At 44.7% G+C, this 18103-nt stretch overlaps 1 protein-coding gene across 2 annotated transcripts; it reads left to right on the top strand.

Moving 5' to 3' along the window:
- Positions 1-215: 215 nt before the first annotated feature.
- On the top strand, positions 216-17765 carry PLOD1 (procollagen-lysine,2-oxoglutarate 5-dioxygenase 1). Of its 2 annotated transcripts, none has more exons than XM_085080051.1 (19): positions 216-454; positions 6524-6615; positions 7096-7232; positions 7835-7998; positions 8221-8333; positions 9167-9230; positions 10317-10414; positions 10741-10842; positions 10960-11091; positions 11340-11461; positions 12107-12211; positions 12650-12775; positions 13589-13730; positions 14227-14340; positions 14604-14669; positions 15001-15105; positions 15481-15627; positions 15929-16054; positions 16308-17765. In XM_085080051.1, exons 1-19 carry the CDS (start codon positions 445-447, stop codon positions 16461-16463), a joined length of 2121 nt encoding a protein of 706 aa, XP_084936177.1. In that variant the 5' UTR covers positions 216-444; the 3' UTR covers positions 16464-17765. The 2 variants fall into 2 exon arrangements, with proteins under 2 accessions (XP_084936177.1, XP_084936176.1); XM_085080050.1 differs by lacking the exon at positions 216-454 and adding an exon at positions 2442-2655.
- Positions 17766-18103: the final 338 nt, after the last annotated feature.

Raw genomic sequence — 18103 nt, 5'->3', positions numbered from 1 at the left:
CCTGACTGCCAACCCCCGGGACACCCGGGACCCTGACTGCCAACCCCCGGGACACCCGGGACCCTTGGGGACCCTGGCTGCCAACCCCCTGGCTCGGGGTTCCCCGCCGCTCCCAGCCCCTCCCGTTACCGGGACCCCTCTGGGCTCCGAGCCTCCTCGGCACCGGGACCCTCGGCTTCCAGCCCTCCCCAGCTCCAGTCGGTGTCTCCGGGCCCGCCCGGCCCCTGCCCCGCTGGGTCTGCTGGCCTCGGGCAGCTCCAGCCCAGCGCTGCGGTTCTGTGTCCTGCCCCGGTCACTGCCCGATCGAAAAGGCCTGCAGGGGTTTTCCGTAATTCCCGTGACAGTTTACTGCCTCACCACACAGAGGCTGTGCGGGAAGGGAAGTTCTATCAGATTGTTTTCCACTGTAGTAAATAGAGGAACAAACTTTCTCCCGTGTCTCAGATGCGCACAGGTAAGCTTTGTACCCTGAGCCGTGCCCCAAACACAGAACAACAAACACAGTTTCGAGCAAGTCAGGCAGAAACACTGAATTAAAGTGAAATGTGAAATTCTCAACCAGGCTGAGGCAATGAACCAGCTCAGTGAAGGGAAACAGAAGAGACACTTTCTTAATTTATTCCTGCAAACGAGCTGTTTGATTTTGGGGGAGCACTGGCATCCCACAACGGTGGGTGAGACCCCATTCCTTGCGGGTTTCAGCGGAGCTGTGGTGCCTCAGCTCTGAGGCTGCTGCAAGAACAGAGCGCTGACCCTTCCAGCTCTCAGGAAGCTGCTGCTCCGCCTGCAGCACGTGTTGCACGTACTCCCTGGAACATCTGCATTGGCAGCTGGCTGTGCTTGAAAAGACAAGCAGCTGGCTGCAGCCAACGCACGGAGCAGTGCAAACACACAGACGGGGAAATGTGCCTGCTGGGTTGGCATAGCTGCAGAGTACAAACAAAGCTGCCAGAGACAGTCTGGGTACAGTAGCATAAACAATGAGGCATTCATGATTTTGAGTGGGCAAAACCGCTTTAATTTTAGACTGGAGAGATTTAACTTCGTTAAAATGAGAAACTTGTAATTTAAAAAATCCACGTTGAGTCCCAGCTCTCAGTCTGAGGTCTGGAGGTGAACGACTAAGCATCTTTGCTGTGGTTCCTGCCTTAAATTGTTGAAGCTGTTACAGATTTATCACAGGCTTTGTCCTGGCCTGTAAATTAGTGAATAAATCTAAAGTGAAAGTATATTCTCTCTCTTTCTTTAATTTAGGGAAACTGGCAGCTTTGCAAAAGGAAGTTTCCTGAAGTCACCATTTTAGAGAGAACTAATATTTCCTTGGGTTGTTGCCAGTAGTACATCACTTGAGGATGAGGACTGTTCTGTTTGCTTGGTAATTATGAGGGAATTCCTGCTTTGGAGAGAGGGAATGGAAGGAAAAGTGCTCTGCACACACTCAAGAATATTCTCAGTGAACAAACAGTAAGGGGAGTTCTTTGGGATGATGCTGTTATGAATCATGGAGAGTATGAGTTAGCTACAGTGTGGCCCTTCAAATGTGCTTGATTTTTCCTCCTCCAAGATCATGCCTTCTTGGGTTTATTTTGAAATATGAACCCTGTTATATCTGTGCTTTCTGTTAATTTAAAGAGATGGTTTACTGACAGGCCTCACATGGGATCTGTGTCAGTGGTAGAGCCACATCTGGGGTCCTGCAGGCTCAAAAGGGTTTCCCTACATCTAATCCTTACATTCACTGCAGTGTAAAAGAGACTGTAAAGAAAATGTTTATTTTTAAAAGTGTAATTTTCTAAGACAGGATTGTTTTGCCTGTTCTCAAAGGCAGCATGAACTAGAAAAAGATGCCTGGAGAAGTGATCAGGGTTAGAGCAAGAAAACCCAGCACGAGGCTAGAGAGATGTAAAGATGTGTATATGGCCAGAGAAAACCAGTTAGTACAGGAAACAAAACCACTGCAGGTTTGTGTTCACCAAGGAAATCTAGGAGGTGACAGGAGGGAAGAAAGTATGAAGAATGTATTTAATATCGCTTCCAATCTCCTGTGTGCATAACATTATAATCCATTTCTGGTTTGCTTTTTACACATCAATGTCCCATAAGTGTCAGCCCAGCAGCACCTGAAGCTGGCCAGAGAGTCTCTCTATTCCTGCAGCGACGTTTGCCCAACGCCCGTTTCCCGGTGGCACATCCCCTGCCCGCTGTCCCGGCGCCGCGGGTACCCTGCAGGCTGCCCGGCCCGGCAGCCAAGCCCCGCTGGACCCCGCACGCCAGGAAAAGCCGCTGCAGCTCCGGGATCAAACCCACGAGCTCCTCATCTCGGTGTTCCCTCGCTCTCCACGCGCTCCCAGCGCTTCCTGCCCCCTCTCTCAGCCCTGCCCCGGCTGCCTCCCCGCCTCTTGCGGGGGCCGGGACCGGGAGGAGGAGCCGCCGCCTCCCCGCTTCCTCTGCCCGTCCCCGCCGGGCGGGTCTGGTGCGTGGCACAGCTCCGGCAGCCCCGGAGCCGCCCGGTCCGTCCCACAGGCATCGCTCTCGGTCAGCGTCGGCGCGATCCGGGCGGGGAAGTCGCCTCCATGGTGCCTCCGGCGGTGCTGCTGCCCTGGGCGGTGCTGGCGCTGCTCGGGGCGGGGGGCGGCCGTGCCTCCCCGCAGGAAGGTAAGGGCGGCTGCTCGGGGCTCGGGGGGACCGGCAGCACGGAGAGCCGGCTGATGGACGGCCACAGCTGCCCTGGGTGCCGCTGCTGGCCTCGGCGTCCTGGTCCCTCTCCTGGGCATTACCCGATCCGAGCCCACGGCACTGTGAGCCCCTGGGCGGCACCTCGGGCAGCTCGCAGCTCGGAGTTTCGTGAGACATCATTTCATCCCAGCGAAGGACTCGCGGTCCCATGGGTTGCATCCCACCTGGGTCAGCCTCTCCCTACTTAGGCGGTTCAAGAAGTAGGTGACGGGAGAGCGTTTGATCCCAGACTGGGCACGCTGTGACTTAAGATCCGGGATGCTCCTAAAATAACATCAGTCTGTCCTCCCGTAAACAGTTGGTAGAAGCTCTGGAGTAGTTGGTAGAGCAGCAGAGGATTAGGACAGCTACAGAATATCAGCAGCACTGACAAAGTGGTTCACACGCTGTCACTCTGCCAAGAAGTTTGGATAATTATCTCTGTCTTCATTAGAGAAGTGGCAATTAGGAGGAGGTTTAATCTTGTTACCTAGAATATTTCCCTTCACAGTGTGATTCTGGTATAACTACCTTTATTGTGTATGTACATTACTTAATACAGCTAGTGTGTATCTAGGGGGATGCTGGGAGGTTTTTTGCTATAGTGGCATAACTAAAACAAAGAATCTCTGTGCTATCCTGCCTTCCTTACACATCCCAAATCACAGAAGATTTGGGATGTGTAAGGAAATATTCTAGGCAGCAAGATTAAATCTTGGATGTTCTTTTAGGTCTTCGCAAAAGCTCTCAGCATAGTTATTAGTAATTGATAGAATTTTATAAAATTCTTCTGTGTAAATGCAATACAGAGATTATACTGTCCACTGTTAAATTGTGCACTTTTTTCTATTTGATCCTCATATTAATGGTATTTTCTTAGACTGTCATAACAGGAAGTGGCACAGTAAGATTTCCCAAATCACAGCCTAGGGATAAATTCATTTCTTATTCTAAAATGCAGCTGCAGATGTGCTTTCCCTGTAGACTTAGGGCAGAATAATTTTTATTTTTTTTATTACTGAACTCATCTTGCCACTGATTTTTATTCTTTATAAAAACTCAGTTTACCAAATTACTTCATTGTGATCTTGATATCAGGGTTCCTGTTCCAGTGCTTTGTTCTTACTGAATCTTTTTCATCTATAGAGCTCTAAAACCTTCACAAAAGTGGTAAATGTCCTCTTTTATTATTCTACAGATGGAAAAGCAGAGGGATAGCAGGATTGGCTCCTTGTTGCCTAGCAGAGCCAGCAATACAGTCCAGCTCCCCTGGTTCTGAGTCCAGTGCTTGCTTTGTTAACCACCCTGTGTTTGTATTTTGCAGCCATGCCGTTATTAAATGTATTTATACAATTGCTGCTTGTCAGCATGGCCCAGGGAGCCTTTGGGCCCAGGAGGCCCAACTTAGCAGAACAGGCTGCATTTCTACATGTGGAAAGTGACTGTGACATGGGGAACAGGGAAGCATCAATCTGTTTAGGATGTTTTAAAAAGTTTGCATGTGATACTGGAAGTAAGAGGGTTTACTGCTCTGCCCCTGGAAGTACCTTTCATCTGCACCAGTGTTCAGCAAAATCTTTGGGAAAGAGGAAAAAGGGTTAAAGCAAGGAGTGGAGGCAGCATAGCTCAGCACAAGCTTCCAGTGCTGGGCTGAAGGAATGTCTCTTGGGATGGAAAGCTCTCGCTACTGCAGAGTTCTTAGAACAGAAACTGCGTTTAGTGTCTCTCAGCATCCTACCCCACAGGGAATCTGTAACTTGGAGTTCTGCTGGGGACAAGAGTGATCTCTGTGCTGGTTTTTCATGCTCCTCTGAGTTCACTAACTGCATGGGGAGACCTTTTCTGTCTCAGTAATAGGACGCTGCTTCCTGTTCTGTGTGAGCCTTTAGCACTCGTCCTGTCCAGCAAACTTTTGGCAGTCAAGTCATAAACAGTGTGTGGCTTTCTTGGGGTGGCAGCATGAAAATGAATTAGTGATTTATTTAATGTGAAATGCCTGCGATTTTGCTGAAATAATTGCATAGTAGTCAGGATCTTTTCTTTCCTTTTTTCTTTTCTTTTCTTTTCTTTTCTTTTCTTTTCTTTTCTTTTCTTTTCTTTTCTTTTCTTTTCTTTTCTTTTCTTTTTTCTTTTCTTTTCTTTTCTCTTCTCTTCTCTTCTCTTCTCTTCTCTTCTCTTCTCTTCTCTTCTCTTTTCTTTCTTTTCTTCTTTTCTTTTCTTTTCTTTTCTTTTCTTTTCTTTTCTTTTCTTTTCTTTTCTTTTCTTTTCTTTTCTTTTCTTTTCTTTTCTTTTCTTTTCTTTTCTTTTTCTTTTTCTTTTTCTTTTCTTTTCTTCTTTTCTTTCTTTCTTCCCTTCTTCCCTTCCTTCCTTCTCTTATCATGTGCTTTATGCCCTCATGTACTAGAATTTGAGGGCTGTCTTTGCATTACTCTCTGGCAAGCTCATGTTTGTCCCTCTCTTCCTTGGCAGTATGATCCTCACCTTCTCAGAATCCATGTGCTCAGAGCTCTCTCATAAATCTTCTGTGGCTTTCTGTGTGCCATCATATGGCTAGAAACTTTAATGGCTTTAATATATTCCCTGAGGACATACATATTTTACTCATTTGTTTCCTCCCTCTGACTGGGCTGGACACAAAGCACTGGAGTGTGCTGGAGGAGCTAGATTAGGAATGCATTTCATATGTGTAAAAATCTGCCCTTAAAAACTGTGCCTATGTGGGATTCATATTCTTTTATTTATCACTTTGTGCACATGGCTAATAAATACAGTTAGATCTGACCTATTGACTGTTCTCAATCTCTCCTCTCTTTATTTTGATGCAGGTAAAGGATTTGGGGAATTTCTTTGGGAATATCTCCTTTATTCTTAACTTCAGTCTTAAACTTACTTTTTACTTTTGCCGCCTTTGTCAGGTCTATCTATAACTCCAGCTTCTAGATCCTTCCTCTCTAAGACCAGACAGAATATCAGTTTGAATACATGAGGGAAATACATCTGGTACATCCATTGAAAAAAAATCATTGTTCCAAAAGAAGCCTGCTGAGGCCAAGAAAATGTGCTTTCAGTTTTTCCTGGTATTTTCTGATGTTTAAATCGGATGGCAAGGATTTGCATTTAAGCACTGTTGCCAGAGCCTATACAAATTCCTGCTTCAGCAGAAGTGTTAAGGTGAAGTATAGCATTTCATCATTGCAATGAGGAAACCAGAACATCCATGTGAAAATCATATTCCAGGGTGCCACAGAGAAACTTCTGAAAGAGAGCTTCAGGATTTCGTTTTATCATTTTTAAGGGACTGGAAATGAAGAGCAAGTTTGGGGGGAGAATGTAAACGAAAGTTATAACACAATTAAATTCACATTGAATATGTATGAAAAACTGGAAAATGCCTCAGGAATGCAGAAGAAAATTGAAGCAGCCATGAAGAGGGAATAATAACATTTAGTCTAATTTTGTTTTTCCCTACATCCAGTCAATGTTGAGTGACAAAAAAGCAGCTCTGTGGGAAACAGACAGTCAAAACTGCGTTAAGTGGATGACTTCCAAATGGGCATTTTGCAGTAGTTCTATTTTTTATCTTCAGCTTTAATTTCCTTTGTACATGGTGTGAGGGAAGAGAATTGTAGCTTTCACTAGCAGGGCAAAAAACCCACTTAATACATTTTATTTTCTTTTTTTAACTCAGAATTCAGGCAATGAAATTGTATCTTCTCTCATTTTATACAGACAATTACGTTAGGTGTGGAACAGCAGGTTGTGGAAACAACATAAGCTGAGTATCTCTTGTGCTTTCCCCTGTGTGCAGAAAACCTGCTGGTTCTGACTGTTGCCACCAAGCAGACTGAGGGATTCCAGCGCTTCAGAAGATCAGCCCAATTCTTCAACTACAAAATCCAGGTGATGTCTGGCAGCTTCTGGGGTGGTTGGTCAAAGGGAATTTCAAGTTGTGGAATGGATGAGACTTAGCCCCACAGTGATTAAATAAAAGCTCAAGAGAGGACACACCTGCTCAGCTGGCTGAGAAGTACCATGACTGGGGCATTTCTGCAGTATCCTGAGGGTTGGCTTGGGATGAGATCCATAACTGCTGCTCAAGGGAGCCTCGTGGCACTTTTCCATTGCACTGCCAAGACACACAGTACAGAGTGTGCTCCTGTGGCTAGGAGTGCTTTGTCATGGTGCTACGTGTAACTCTGACTGTCCAGCCCAGAGAGTGGATCAAAACCTGCCTAGTCTATTTGTCCTGGGGCTGTTATTTTTGCTGTGGTTTGCACTGGGAGTTATCAGGACCAGTGCAAATGTGGGTTCTGGTGCTTTCCTGTGAGCCTTGCTGGGAAAGTGCCTTGTTAAGGTGACCCTGTGCCTGTTGCTGTGCAGGTGCTGGGGCTGGATGAGGAGTGGCAGGGTGGAGATGAGCAGCAGCCAGCTGGAGGTGGGCAGAAGGTCCGTCTGCTGAAGTCAGCTCTGAAGCAGTATGCGGACAAGGAGAACTTGATCATCCTTTTTGTAGAAAGGTAATGGTTGGAAAGAACTTCCCTGAACTGAGTCTTAAGGCTGTTTGGACAGTTCTCACTGAGAAGAAATGAACTGTGAAATAGATTACTTTCGAAAAGTGTGTCCAAATCTCTGGTTTTTTCCCCCTGAATTCTCTGTAATTTCCTAAGAACCACTCAGAGCTGCATCCGTGGCAGTTGGGAAGGTCTGATGCCAATTCCTGCATGAAGTTGATACTGTTGTACCTGATTCTGCCACAGTGGAATTTGGCTTCTATCTGCACAGAATGAGCAGACAATTCCTATTGAACTAGGCTGGCCTTTCTTTCCAGAGTTATTTATTTTATAATGTGAGATAGGCTGCAGCCCATCCTGAGAGCCAAAAATTAGTCTGCCAGAGAAACGTGAAGAGAGAAATGGATGGTTTGGAGTCTCAGTGTCTTTTTGTATGCCCAGCATATGAATAAGACTGCACTTTAATTAGTTGCATTACAAAAAATGTAATACTGTTAAACAAAACTAAAAGAAAGGGATTTCCAAAGAATTTGCTCTTTCTAGAAACTTTTCTCACTGACGGTTTTTCTGACTCCATTCCTTTTGTCCTTTTTTGTCTCTTTCTCTAGCTATGATGTGCTCTTTGCTTCAGGCCCCACAGAACTGCTGAAGAAGTTCAAACAAGCCAAGAGCAAGGTGGTTTTCTCAGCAGAGAATTACATTTATCCTGACAGAAAGCTGGAAGCCAAGTATCCTCAGGTGCGAGATGGAAAGCGCTTCCTGGGTTCTGGAGGTGAGACACAGAGCTTGCTTTCAGCTGAGAACCTCTTTCAGCTTTCTGCTCCTATTTGACCTTTGGGAGAAGTGGCAAAGCAAACTGAAAGTTGATGAGTCTGTGCAGCAGCACAGGATGTAGTGAGATTTCATGTGAGAGAAGTGAAAGTACATGTATACAGGAGTACTTCCACTTCTTGGTCATCTGGGTTGAAACACCTCATCATACTTATTCCCACAGGCTTCATAGGTTATGCTCCAAACCTGAAGAAGCTTGTGGAGGAGTGGAAAGGACAGGATGATGACAGTGACCAGCTCTTCTATACAAATATCTTCTTGGATCCAGAAAAAAGGGTAAGGGTATATAGATTGCTGTTACAATTTACAAATCAAGAGGAAGCATTTGAAATAGGGAACTGCTATCAGACTAGTTAAGAGAAAGACTTGCCGTTTTTTACCAGCAAGGCTGGTAGAAAATTTAGAACAGCTGGGCTCTTTTAGTTCCCCAAATCTGAGTATGCCCTGTGATACTTTAATGTGAGCAGTTCCTTTAATGTTCTCATCTGCAGTTCTGGCTCTGTGCCACACAAGGGCTGAGTAACTCCCCTGACTTGGCACTCAGACAGCGGACATTAGCACCCTGCTGTCCTTTCCAGTAATCAGTCTTAATAGATCCCTCCAGGGACACAGAACTCTGGTAAGTCAGACTCAGACTTGCAGCAGGGGATTAAAAAAAAAAGTTTGCACAAGCTGACATTGCATCTTACTGTCCTCTGGTTTGACACTGGTACTTGGGGTCACATTTGCTCTGTGGATAGAAGGCAAGAAACTTTTCACAGCAGATGGGTTTGCTATCTGGCATTTCTGTGTATTATATGTATTGTGGGGTTTATATGACTGTGTAAGTCTACTTCACTCATATGCACAGCAGCTTTAAAAAGGGGGAGAGGGTGTTTGCATAGATTTGCCTAATAGAATATATTTACATTGTTCTGGAAAATGGTGAATTTTCCCAGATTTGAATGAAAATTACAATTATCTGGGAGTGTTTTAGGCTTCGGAGCTTGGAGAGTTTGCAAATGACTATATAAATGGCATATATCTTCGCTGAGCATTTGTTCTGTTGCATGTAAAGAATAGATGCCTTCTGTGTTCTAATTAGGGTTATTTATCTAATTCTTTTAAAGGAAAGTATCAACATCAGTCTAGACCAAAGAAGCCGGATCTTCCAAAACCTAAATGGAGCATTAGGTGAGATGGAAGGAGGAAGCTCATTTCTCCTTGGAATGCAACTGCTTGTTGGCACCAGAAATAAAATTGTGGCTGAAGGGATTGTGTTTCAGAAATGCCTCTCCCCACAGAACAAGCTCTAGTAAAAGTCTCTGCCAAAGTTCTGGGATTTGTTTGCAATTCCACTGTGACCAGCTAGGTTCTCATTGCAATTCCTTCTCCACTTCAGGGAATGCAGGTCAGGTTTTTCATTTTACACCTCCTTGCCACTTTGATCTCCAAGCATGTCGGATTGCATTAGCCTTGGGGATTGAAACTGGGAGGGACTTCCAATGCAAGTAATAACACACAGCCCTGCCTAGGGCTTGCCTGGCTTTCCGCTTCAGAACCATGCTGGAATGCCATTGGAGGTGAGAAGCAGCCAGATATGCCTGTGAGCACTCACTGACTGTACAGGCTTCTGATCTGATTGATTTTGCTAGTCCTTGCAAGAGGGATTCACTTATTCTCCTGACAATACTGCCTAATGTTTTCAGTCTTGCACCATTCCATCTTTATTCTGGTCAGGTAATTAGTGATAATGGCAGTGTAGTTTTTGGCTCCTGTGCTCGTTATAACTATGATAGAGTGCAGCTTGTATCTGTGCTAGTCTTTTTTGCAAAGGATTTTGTGTGGTTGTGCTGAGGTGACATCCTGGATGATCTCTGCCAGGAGGGTGGACTTTTGTGAGGGGTGACAAAGACAGACATCAGGTGCATAGAACACTTAGGTGAGAAGGGCCTAAGTCCTCCCTTCAATAGCTCTGCCTGTCACCAGTAGCTGTTTCTCACTGCACAGTTTGTCAATGCCAGTTTTGAAAGAATGTTTCAGAATGGCTTCTGCCAATTCCCAGTCATTGTCCAGCTTCCCAGCCATCCTCCTGTTACCTCACAGGATCATTCTGAGTATCTTTTCCTCCTTTACAGATTTGGTCTGTAGCCCTTAAACTACTTGTTCACAGTTATCCATGTCCACACTTCCATCTTTCAGCAGTTTTTCAGTATAAATGAGGTATTGTGCTTCTAATTATCAGTAAAAGCCTTAACATGATGCCAATGTCATTTCCAGATGAGATAGTTCTGAAGTTTGAAAACTCGCGAGTGAGAGCAAGAAACTTGTTATATGACACTCTGCCTGTGGTGATCCATGGAAATGGACCCACCAAGGTAAGTGGACTGTCCTGAGAGAAATATTTGGTCTGTGTTGGTTGCAATGTGACCCTTTAGGCTCGATGGATCAGTTTCTGCCTTCACATTTATTAACTTTCTCTGTGTGCATTTATATTTGAGAAACAATAAGTAGTCCAGGCCCACAGCAGCAAGATGGGTCTGGTTCAAAGATTCACATGTAGTTGGACCCTCAGGCTGTCATGCTTTTCAGATGCTTTAGTTCACTGAGAAGGTAAATGAAGTTGAAATGTGATCCCACAGTGGGGGTGCACACAAAGAAACTCCCCTGCCCTGTACATAATGTGGCAAATTGCCTTTTGCAGCTGCAGCTGAACTACCTGGGAAACTACATTCCTCAAATATGGACATTTGAAACTGGCTGCACTGTGTGTGATGAAGGTCTGCGAAGCCTCACAGGGTTTAAGGTAAGGCTGATGTGTCTATTCAAAGCTCTCAGAACAAGTCTTACAATTATAATGGGATCTTATGTGTCTGATGTGGAACACGAGTCACCACTTCTCTCCTCTTGTCCCTGAATGTAGGATGAGGCATTGCCAATGATTCTGATTGGCATTTTCATCGAGCAGCCCACCCCCTTCCTCTCCCAGTTTTTCTTGCGGCTTCGAAACCTTCATTACCCAAAGCAACGAATCCAGCTCTTCATTCACAACCATGTAAGTGAAGTTGGCTTGTGATGGCCTTAGCAAACATGGGGAAAATATACACCTTCTCCTCTAGGCACCTTTGCAACTTTGGGCTAGACTTCTGGGCTCTGCAATCACAGTACTTACATGCAATGGCACCCATAAGATAGCTCCAAAGGTGTGGAAGTGGGAAGAGCTGTTGCCCATCTACCCATTTTCAAGAACAGGAGGCTGTAAGATGAGTCCATCTTACCTCTTTTTCCTTACTTTTGCATTAGGAGGAACATCACTCAACAGAGGTGGATTCTTTTGTAGAAGAGCATGGCAAAGAATATCTCACTATCAAAGTGATTGGACCAGAGGATGAGGTGGAGAATGCTGAGGCACGTAACTTGGGCATGTAAGTGAAGAGGCCAAACATGATAGCCACCAGAGACAGCTCATGTCCAAACTAAGACACCTGTTTTTTGAGGGTCATCCCTGTCAAGTGATTGCTCCTGTTTCTTTCTGTCACCCTTTTCTTTCCATTTTTCTAGCATTAACTCTGATGCCCATATATATTGGGAAAAAATCAGCTTTCATACCAGCTCACTTTCTCCAGTTTCAGAAACTTAAGTTCTCACTGGTCCTTTGTTCTGACAGAAGGATAACCCTGTATCTCCTGCCCTCATCTATATATCCAGCCACAGAGCACAAAGGATATCTCTGAAAGAAGGAGTGTTGTAGTAAAACTAAGAACTAGTGTGAGAGTATCTTCCTGTCTATGATTAGGAAGTTTGAGCTCTGGTGTGGATTTGGGCCAGCTGTAAATGGGAACATCTTCAGTTTGAGCTGAGGAAACAGTTTGCTAAATGTGATTTTGGCTGTGTCTCTGTATCTGCTATTGGATACTGAATCTGATTGTACTATGCTGGCCCTCTGGGTTGCTACTTTAAACCCAACTTTTCTGAGCACCCAGAAGACCTCTAGACTACAGAGTGAAGGAATTCTTGGTCCCTTGTCTTGCTCTGTTTTAGGATGTGACTTTTCTGTTCTTTGGCTGCAGGGATTTGTGCAGGAAGGATCCTGACTGTGACTATTACTTTAGCCTGGATGCTGAGGTGGTTCTGAAGAACACAGAGACTCTGAGGATCCTGATTGAACAGAACAAGTGAGTTCTTTGGTTTGAGCAATGCTTACTGGTCATCTCACTTGAGGAACACAGTGTGCATCCCTGAGATGTGTAGGGAACCAGGAGAGCTGTGCCAGAGATGGAATATTAGCCAAACAGCCCTTATGTGTTTTTTTTTACTGTAGTTGTAATCCCTGGATTTTAGGCAGGGGATGTAAATCATCCTTAGCTTTGTTTTTATGTAGTCACTAGAACAATCTGGATTCTAACAAACCTGGCACAGGGTGCAGTTAGAGAGGAGATTGGGACCATATTTACCCTTTCTCAGGTGGCATTTCATTCCAACAGAGTTAACAGAACAGTTATAAGTGAGGGAGGAAATAGTTCTTACTAACAGTCCTGTAGTTTGTAAATATTTTCCTTTTCTTCCTGTGGTAACATCCTGTCCTGCAATTCCTTTTTCCTTCATGCTGCCAGGCTGGTGATTGCCCCCCTGGTAAGCCGCCATGAGAAGCTGTGGTCCAATTTCTGGGGAGCTCTGAGCCCTGATGGATACTATGCCCGCTCAGAAGATTATGTGGATATTGTTCAAAGGCGGAGAGTGTGAGTATGCAAAGAGAGCTTTTCACTGACATAATCCCTCAAATGTAAACCTTGCTGCAGCACATTATCATCAAACTAATGTCAAAGAACCAGAGAGCACAACTGTCTTCATGTATATGAAAGGAAAAGAAGTCTCTGCTCCCATTTGGAAGCTGCTTTATGTTCTCCCCTGAGCAGAGACAAGAACATACTTGGGGCAGATTTTCTTATGAGCAGAGTGAGGGTCTGAGAGTGCTGACTGTTCAAATAATCTCATTTTACTCGTCATGTTTTCTCACCTTTCCTATTATAGTTAGTGTGATCCTTAAAATCCTGTGAAGTGCTGCTTAATCTCTGTCAGATAAATATTCAGAAAATACTAGGTGATCCTTGAATGGAAGATTCACAAAATAGAATTGTTGGTTCATTCATATTCTTGAGGGACCCTCTTTTTTACAAGCCATTGTATGTGCAATAAATACTGTAAATCAGCTTATGCACTTTTGGCTGGTTCAGTTTCTTTAAATCACTGGAAAAAATATGTTGATCTCTCTCAGAGGAGGTTCAAGCCATTAATTATGTCCCTAGCAAAAACATACCGTGGCAATTTATTGCTTTCACAGTAGACTAGCATTTGTGCAGCTTAAAAGCTCTGGGCAATATAAGTGATTTTTTTCTGGAATGACAATCTCTATTGGTATGGTTTCTCCCAGCTGTTCTGAGTTGGCTCATTTAGGCAAACCTGGCTGATGCTCCAGTGCTGCCTGTCATTAAGTCCAGCAGTATCTCTTTTAGTGGTATTTCAAGTCTCCCTTTCCTTCCCCTTTGTTTCAGCGGCCTTTGGAATGTTCCCTACATCAGCAGTGTTTACATGGTTAAAGGCAAGACTCTGCGCTTGGAGCTTGACCAGGGAGATCTGTTCCACAGCGGCAAGCTGGATGCTGACATGGCTTTCTGCCACAACGTTCGGAATCAGGTCAGTCGAGGAGAGAGGCTGGCAGGGGAGAGCTGCATGCCAGGGTGGAGGGTGCAGGATTAAGGAGTTTCAAGGCATTCAGCTCTGCCAGGGCAGGGACAGGGTGAACTGGTACTGGTCAGTACAGTGCAGACTTTGGAACAGCCTGAGGTTTCTGTCTTGCTGTGAAACCATGCGTAGCCATGGATCACTAAGTGTGGATAACATTTTTTTCCTTGGGCCTTTTCAGGGCTGCACTAAATGTGGTTGACAGGATAAGAAGGAAGACCCTAATTCCACAGCATCTGTTCTCTCCTTCCAGCCCTGGCTGACAGGACACAGAATTACTGTCACAGGCTATAACTTTTCAAAGTTTCTCATATTCAGGGTGGAAATAAAACTGAAAGCCCACAGGAGGAAGAAAGAGTAAATGAACAGCTTGGAGAACTGTCCAGTGCTTGGTTTCATGGTGGCTCACAGAAATATGAGGCCTTTATTATTTCTCTCTGTCCTGCAGGGAGTCTTTATGTACCTGACAAACCGGCATCAGTTTGGACACATCCTGTCCCTGGAGAATTACCAGACAAATCACCTCCACAATGACCTCTGGCAAATATTCAGCAATCCTGAGGTGAGATAACCTGCATACCCAGCAGGCACAGCAATGTGGGAAGATCTGATATTAGCTTCACCACTATGGCAAGTCCAGGCTTTGTAATAATGGTGTCTTTCAGGTGGGATGAGGAGCATAGGCACAGAGAGGTGTTTTTGGGATTCATAACATATGGATCTTCAAAGCAGTGAAATACTGCTTTCATGAGGGTCTGGCCTGTTATTACTTCTTTAAGCAGGGGCCCCACAGAATTTACTTGTTTGCTTATCTTTTAATTGCAGGACTGGAGAGAAAAGTACATCCATCCAAACTACACAGCAGCTCTGAAAGGGAAGTTGGTAGAAATGGTAAGAAAACATCACTCTTATCCATCAGAATGGGAGATGAGCATTGGGACAATGCTTTTATCATCATTATTGTAATTCTCAGAAATAAGCAGTTCGGCACAGGAAACGTGACCTTGAAAGTATTTTTAGAGTCAAATAATTTTCCTAGAAGTACATCTCCAGCTCTCTGAAGTGGAAGTGGGGCACATAAATCAGAAGACAAATTTCTATCCTCAATATTTTAGTTTCTTTCTGCTTAAACTTGCTCAATCTACACTCAGTTTAGCCTTACTTCTTTTGCCTCAAACACTTGTTCTTGTTTCTGCTGTTCTCACCTGTCTACTATCCACAGCCCTGCCCAGATGTTTACTGGTTCCCCATATTCACTGACATTGCCTGTGATGAGCTGGTGGAAGAAATGGAACATTATGGCCAGTGGTCCACAGGTGACAACACGGTAAGTAAAAGCAGGAGCTCTTAAGTTCTGGGTCACACTGTTTTCTGTGCATATCTGTGGGAGCTGTGCCTCCTGTGGGAAGGCATTAGGTCCCAAATTAAACCAGGAGAGTGGAGAAAATGCTTTAATTTTGCTCCTGATTAACTCTGATTTTTCCCTGAGTCCTCTTTAGTATCCTCTGAAGTTCCAGTGTTCAGCCTTTCTGATGGTAGTATTGTTTCCCCTAGGTTTTAATTATTGTTTGAAATGAGTTTTCCATCCTGCAAATTCTGATAAACAAACATCATATTTATTTGTAGTTACCAGAAACAAACTTTTCATTCCTGTACTCCAAGGCTCCTATCCTTATGGGTATTTATTTTGATTCTATTTCAGGACAGCAGAATACAAGGAGGCTATGAGAATGTCCCAACTATTGACATACACATGAACCAAATTGGCTTTGAAAGAGAATGGTATAAGTTTCTTCTGGACTATATTGCACCTATCACAGAGAAACTGTACCCAGGATACTACACCAAGGTAGGTCCACCTTAACATCAAAACTCATGGTTAACACCTCCTTCAGCCACAGCTTTGTGACAAGACTGCCAGAATCCTCCAGCAATACACACACTACTTCCCAGTCCAGAGGAACTGACCCTGCAGTGTGACATAAGTATGTGCATTAGGAAAGATGCAATTTCTCAATGACATTCTGCCTGATTGTTGCTTTTCTCCCTTAGCAGTGGGATGCAATTTCAGTGTCACACTGAAATTGTGACAAAAAGCTCGGGAGCCACAGAGCACTATAGCCCTGTAACACTTTATTCTTCTCTCACAGACCCAGTTTGAGCTGGCCTTTGTGGTTCGCTACAAACCTGACGAGCAGCCATCCCTAGTGCCTCACCACGATGCCTCCACCTTCACCATCAACATTGCCTTGAACAGAGTTGGCATTGACTATGAGGTGAGTGTGTGCCAGGGGGTCAGGAGAGCAGCACAGCCCCTGGAGCAGCTGAAAACCCTTCCCAATCCTTCTTCACACCAAGGATTACAATTAATGACTGGGCTGGGCTAGGAAAGAAATTGTTAAATGCATCAGAACACACGAGATTCCGCAAGCACCTTCTTACATTTTCAGAAGTGCTGTCAAGAGAAGGCAGGGATCCCTTCCCTGAGGTGCTTTTTCCAAGCTGACGTGTCTCTTGTGTTCCCCCCAGGGAGGAGGCTGTCGGTTCCTGCGCTACAACTGCTCCATTCGAGCCCCACGGAAAGGCTGGACCCTCATGCATCCAGGACGCCTGACCCACTACCACGAGGGTCTTGCAACCACCAAAGGGACTCGCTACATAGCAGTGTCCTTTCTTGACCCCTAGAGCCATGCTTCCCAGGAGGGACCTTTCCCTGGCTGTGCTCACTGCTGACTATGAGTGGAAACAGGGAATGCTGCTGAGGGTTTCTAAGGCATCGTTGAAAGCTATTTGGATATTGATTTTTAATGATGTTCTAAGACTCCACTGCTGGAAGATCTCCCTCTCTGATACTGCAGGTAATATCTAGGAGTATTGCTGGAGAAGTCCAAAGGAGATGTTGTGCCTTCATTTTTGATTCTTCTCCTCATCCGCTGTTTCTTGAAAGTGCCATTTACTTGAACCTTCATCAGTGATTGATTGGCTTTAAGAAATGCCTTTTTGGACTGGAAATCCAGCCTTTTGGAGGCAAGTTACAACCTGGAAGCCTGTTTTCATCCACAGCATATATGGGACTGGATGTTAGACAGCAATTCCTGGACATTATTCCAAATATAAACCAATCAGGGAGCTGACTCCAGGAGTCATAACAGTTAAATGTCACACCAGATGAAACTCAGTAGTAAAAGCCTGAAGATCATCTGATTCCTTACCTCTTTGCAGTCTTTGCAAGCAAATCACGAAGTTCAAAGCGGCAGCAGTGGCAATATAGGTGCTTCTGGTTACCTAAAGGAAGGTCCTCTGATGATGCTTTACCTCTGGGATTAGACTGAAGAGATAAAAGTCCCCCAACCTTCTGTTTCTCCAGCTAAGAGCAGCAGACATACCCACACAAATTCAGGCCATGTGAATATGTTGATTTAGTCTAAGAAAGGGAAGGCTGGGAAAAACTACGTCAGTCAGGAGGGCTTCACTGTGAAATTGTCTCTGTTCTATACCATGTTATGATTGTCAAAAACTCTGATCAATCTCTGGATATCAACCCAGAGGTCCCAGTGGTCTTTGGTGGCCTGATTGGAATTGTCAGAGATTGTTTTTTTTGATGGCCCATTCACATTAGATGTAAAGAGCTGTTTGTTGGCTCTTAGAGGAAATAATTATTCAGTGTTTCTATTATTTGAGATTGAAAACCAAAACACTCCATTGCAGAAACTTCTCCAGTGGGGTCAAGGCTGGTAGAAATGAGTGGTTGGGAAGTGCTGAGCGATTGTGGTGAACTAGAAGGTGTAAAAATATGTCTAGACTAGACTTGTGGTTAGAGAGGGAAGGGGCAGCAACCTTTCCTGCCTGTGCCTGTGAGATACCTGCTCTGCTCATCAGACACCATTATGCCAGACTAGAGTGTTTCACAAGCAGTAAATTTATATAGTGATTGTCCTTAGTAAAAAAAAAAAAAAATTAAATGCCTTTTAGTTGTGTGTGTCTCCAGCTTCTGCTGCCTGATTGTCAGGGTAGAAATGGTAAGAAAGGGTCCCTTCTTGTGGGATGGGTCACTCGAATGAGGCAGAATAGCTTTAGACAGGTAAGTTCTGGCAGGAGCTGTACCTGTTTGGAATGTGCCTGAGGAAGGGAAATACAGCTCTCCTCACTGCTTTCCTTGAGCTTTTCAGCTCTATTTCGAGGCCTCACACTCACATCTGCCCAGGAGAGAAAAATCCAGGCAGGGGCAATAATTTGATAAGTAAAACTGTACTAAATCCTATAACGTGAACTCCAGAACTGTCTGTTACCAAACGAAGGCATTGATAAGCCCGTTGTCGAGATGT

This window comes from Lichenostomus cassidix, chromosome 21 (assembly GCF_008360975.1).
Source record: "Lichenostomus cassidix isolate B80296 chromosome 21, HeHo_3.0, whole genome shotgun sequence".
NCBI lineage: Eukaryota > Metazoa > Chordata > Aves > Passeriformes > Meliphagidae > Lichenostomus > Lichenostomus cassidix.
This window is presented reverse-complemented; position numbering and strand designations above follow the sequence as displayed.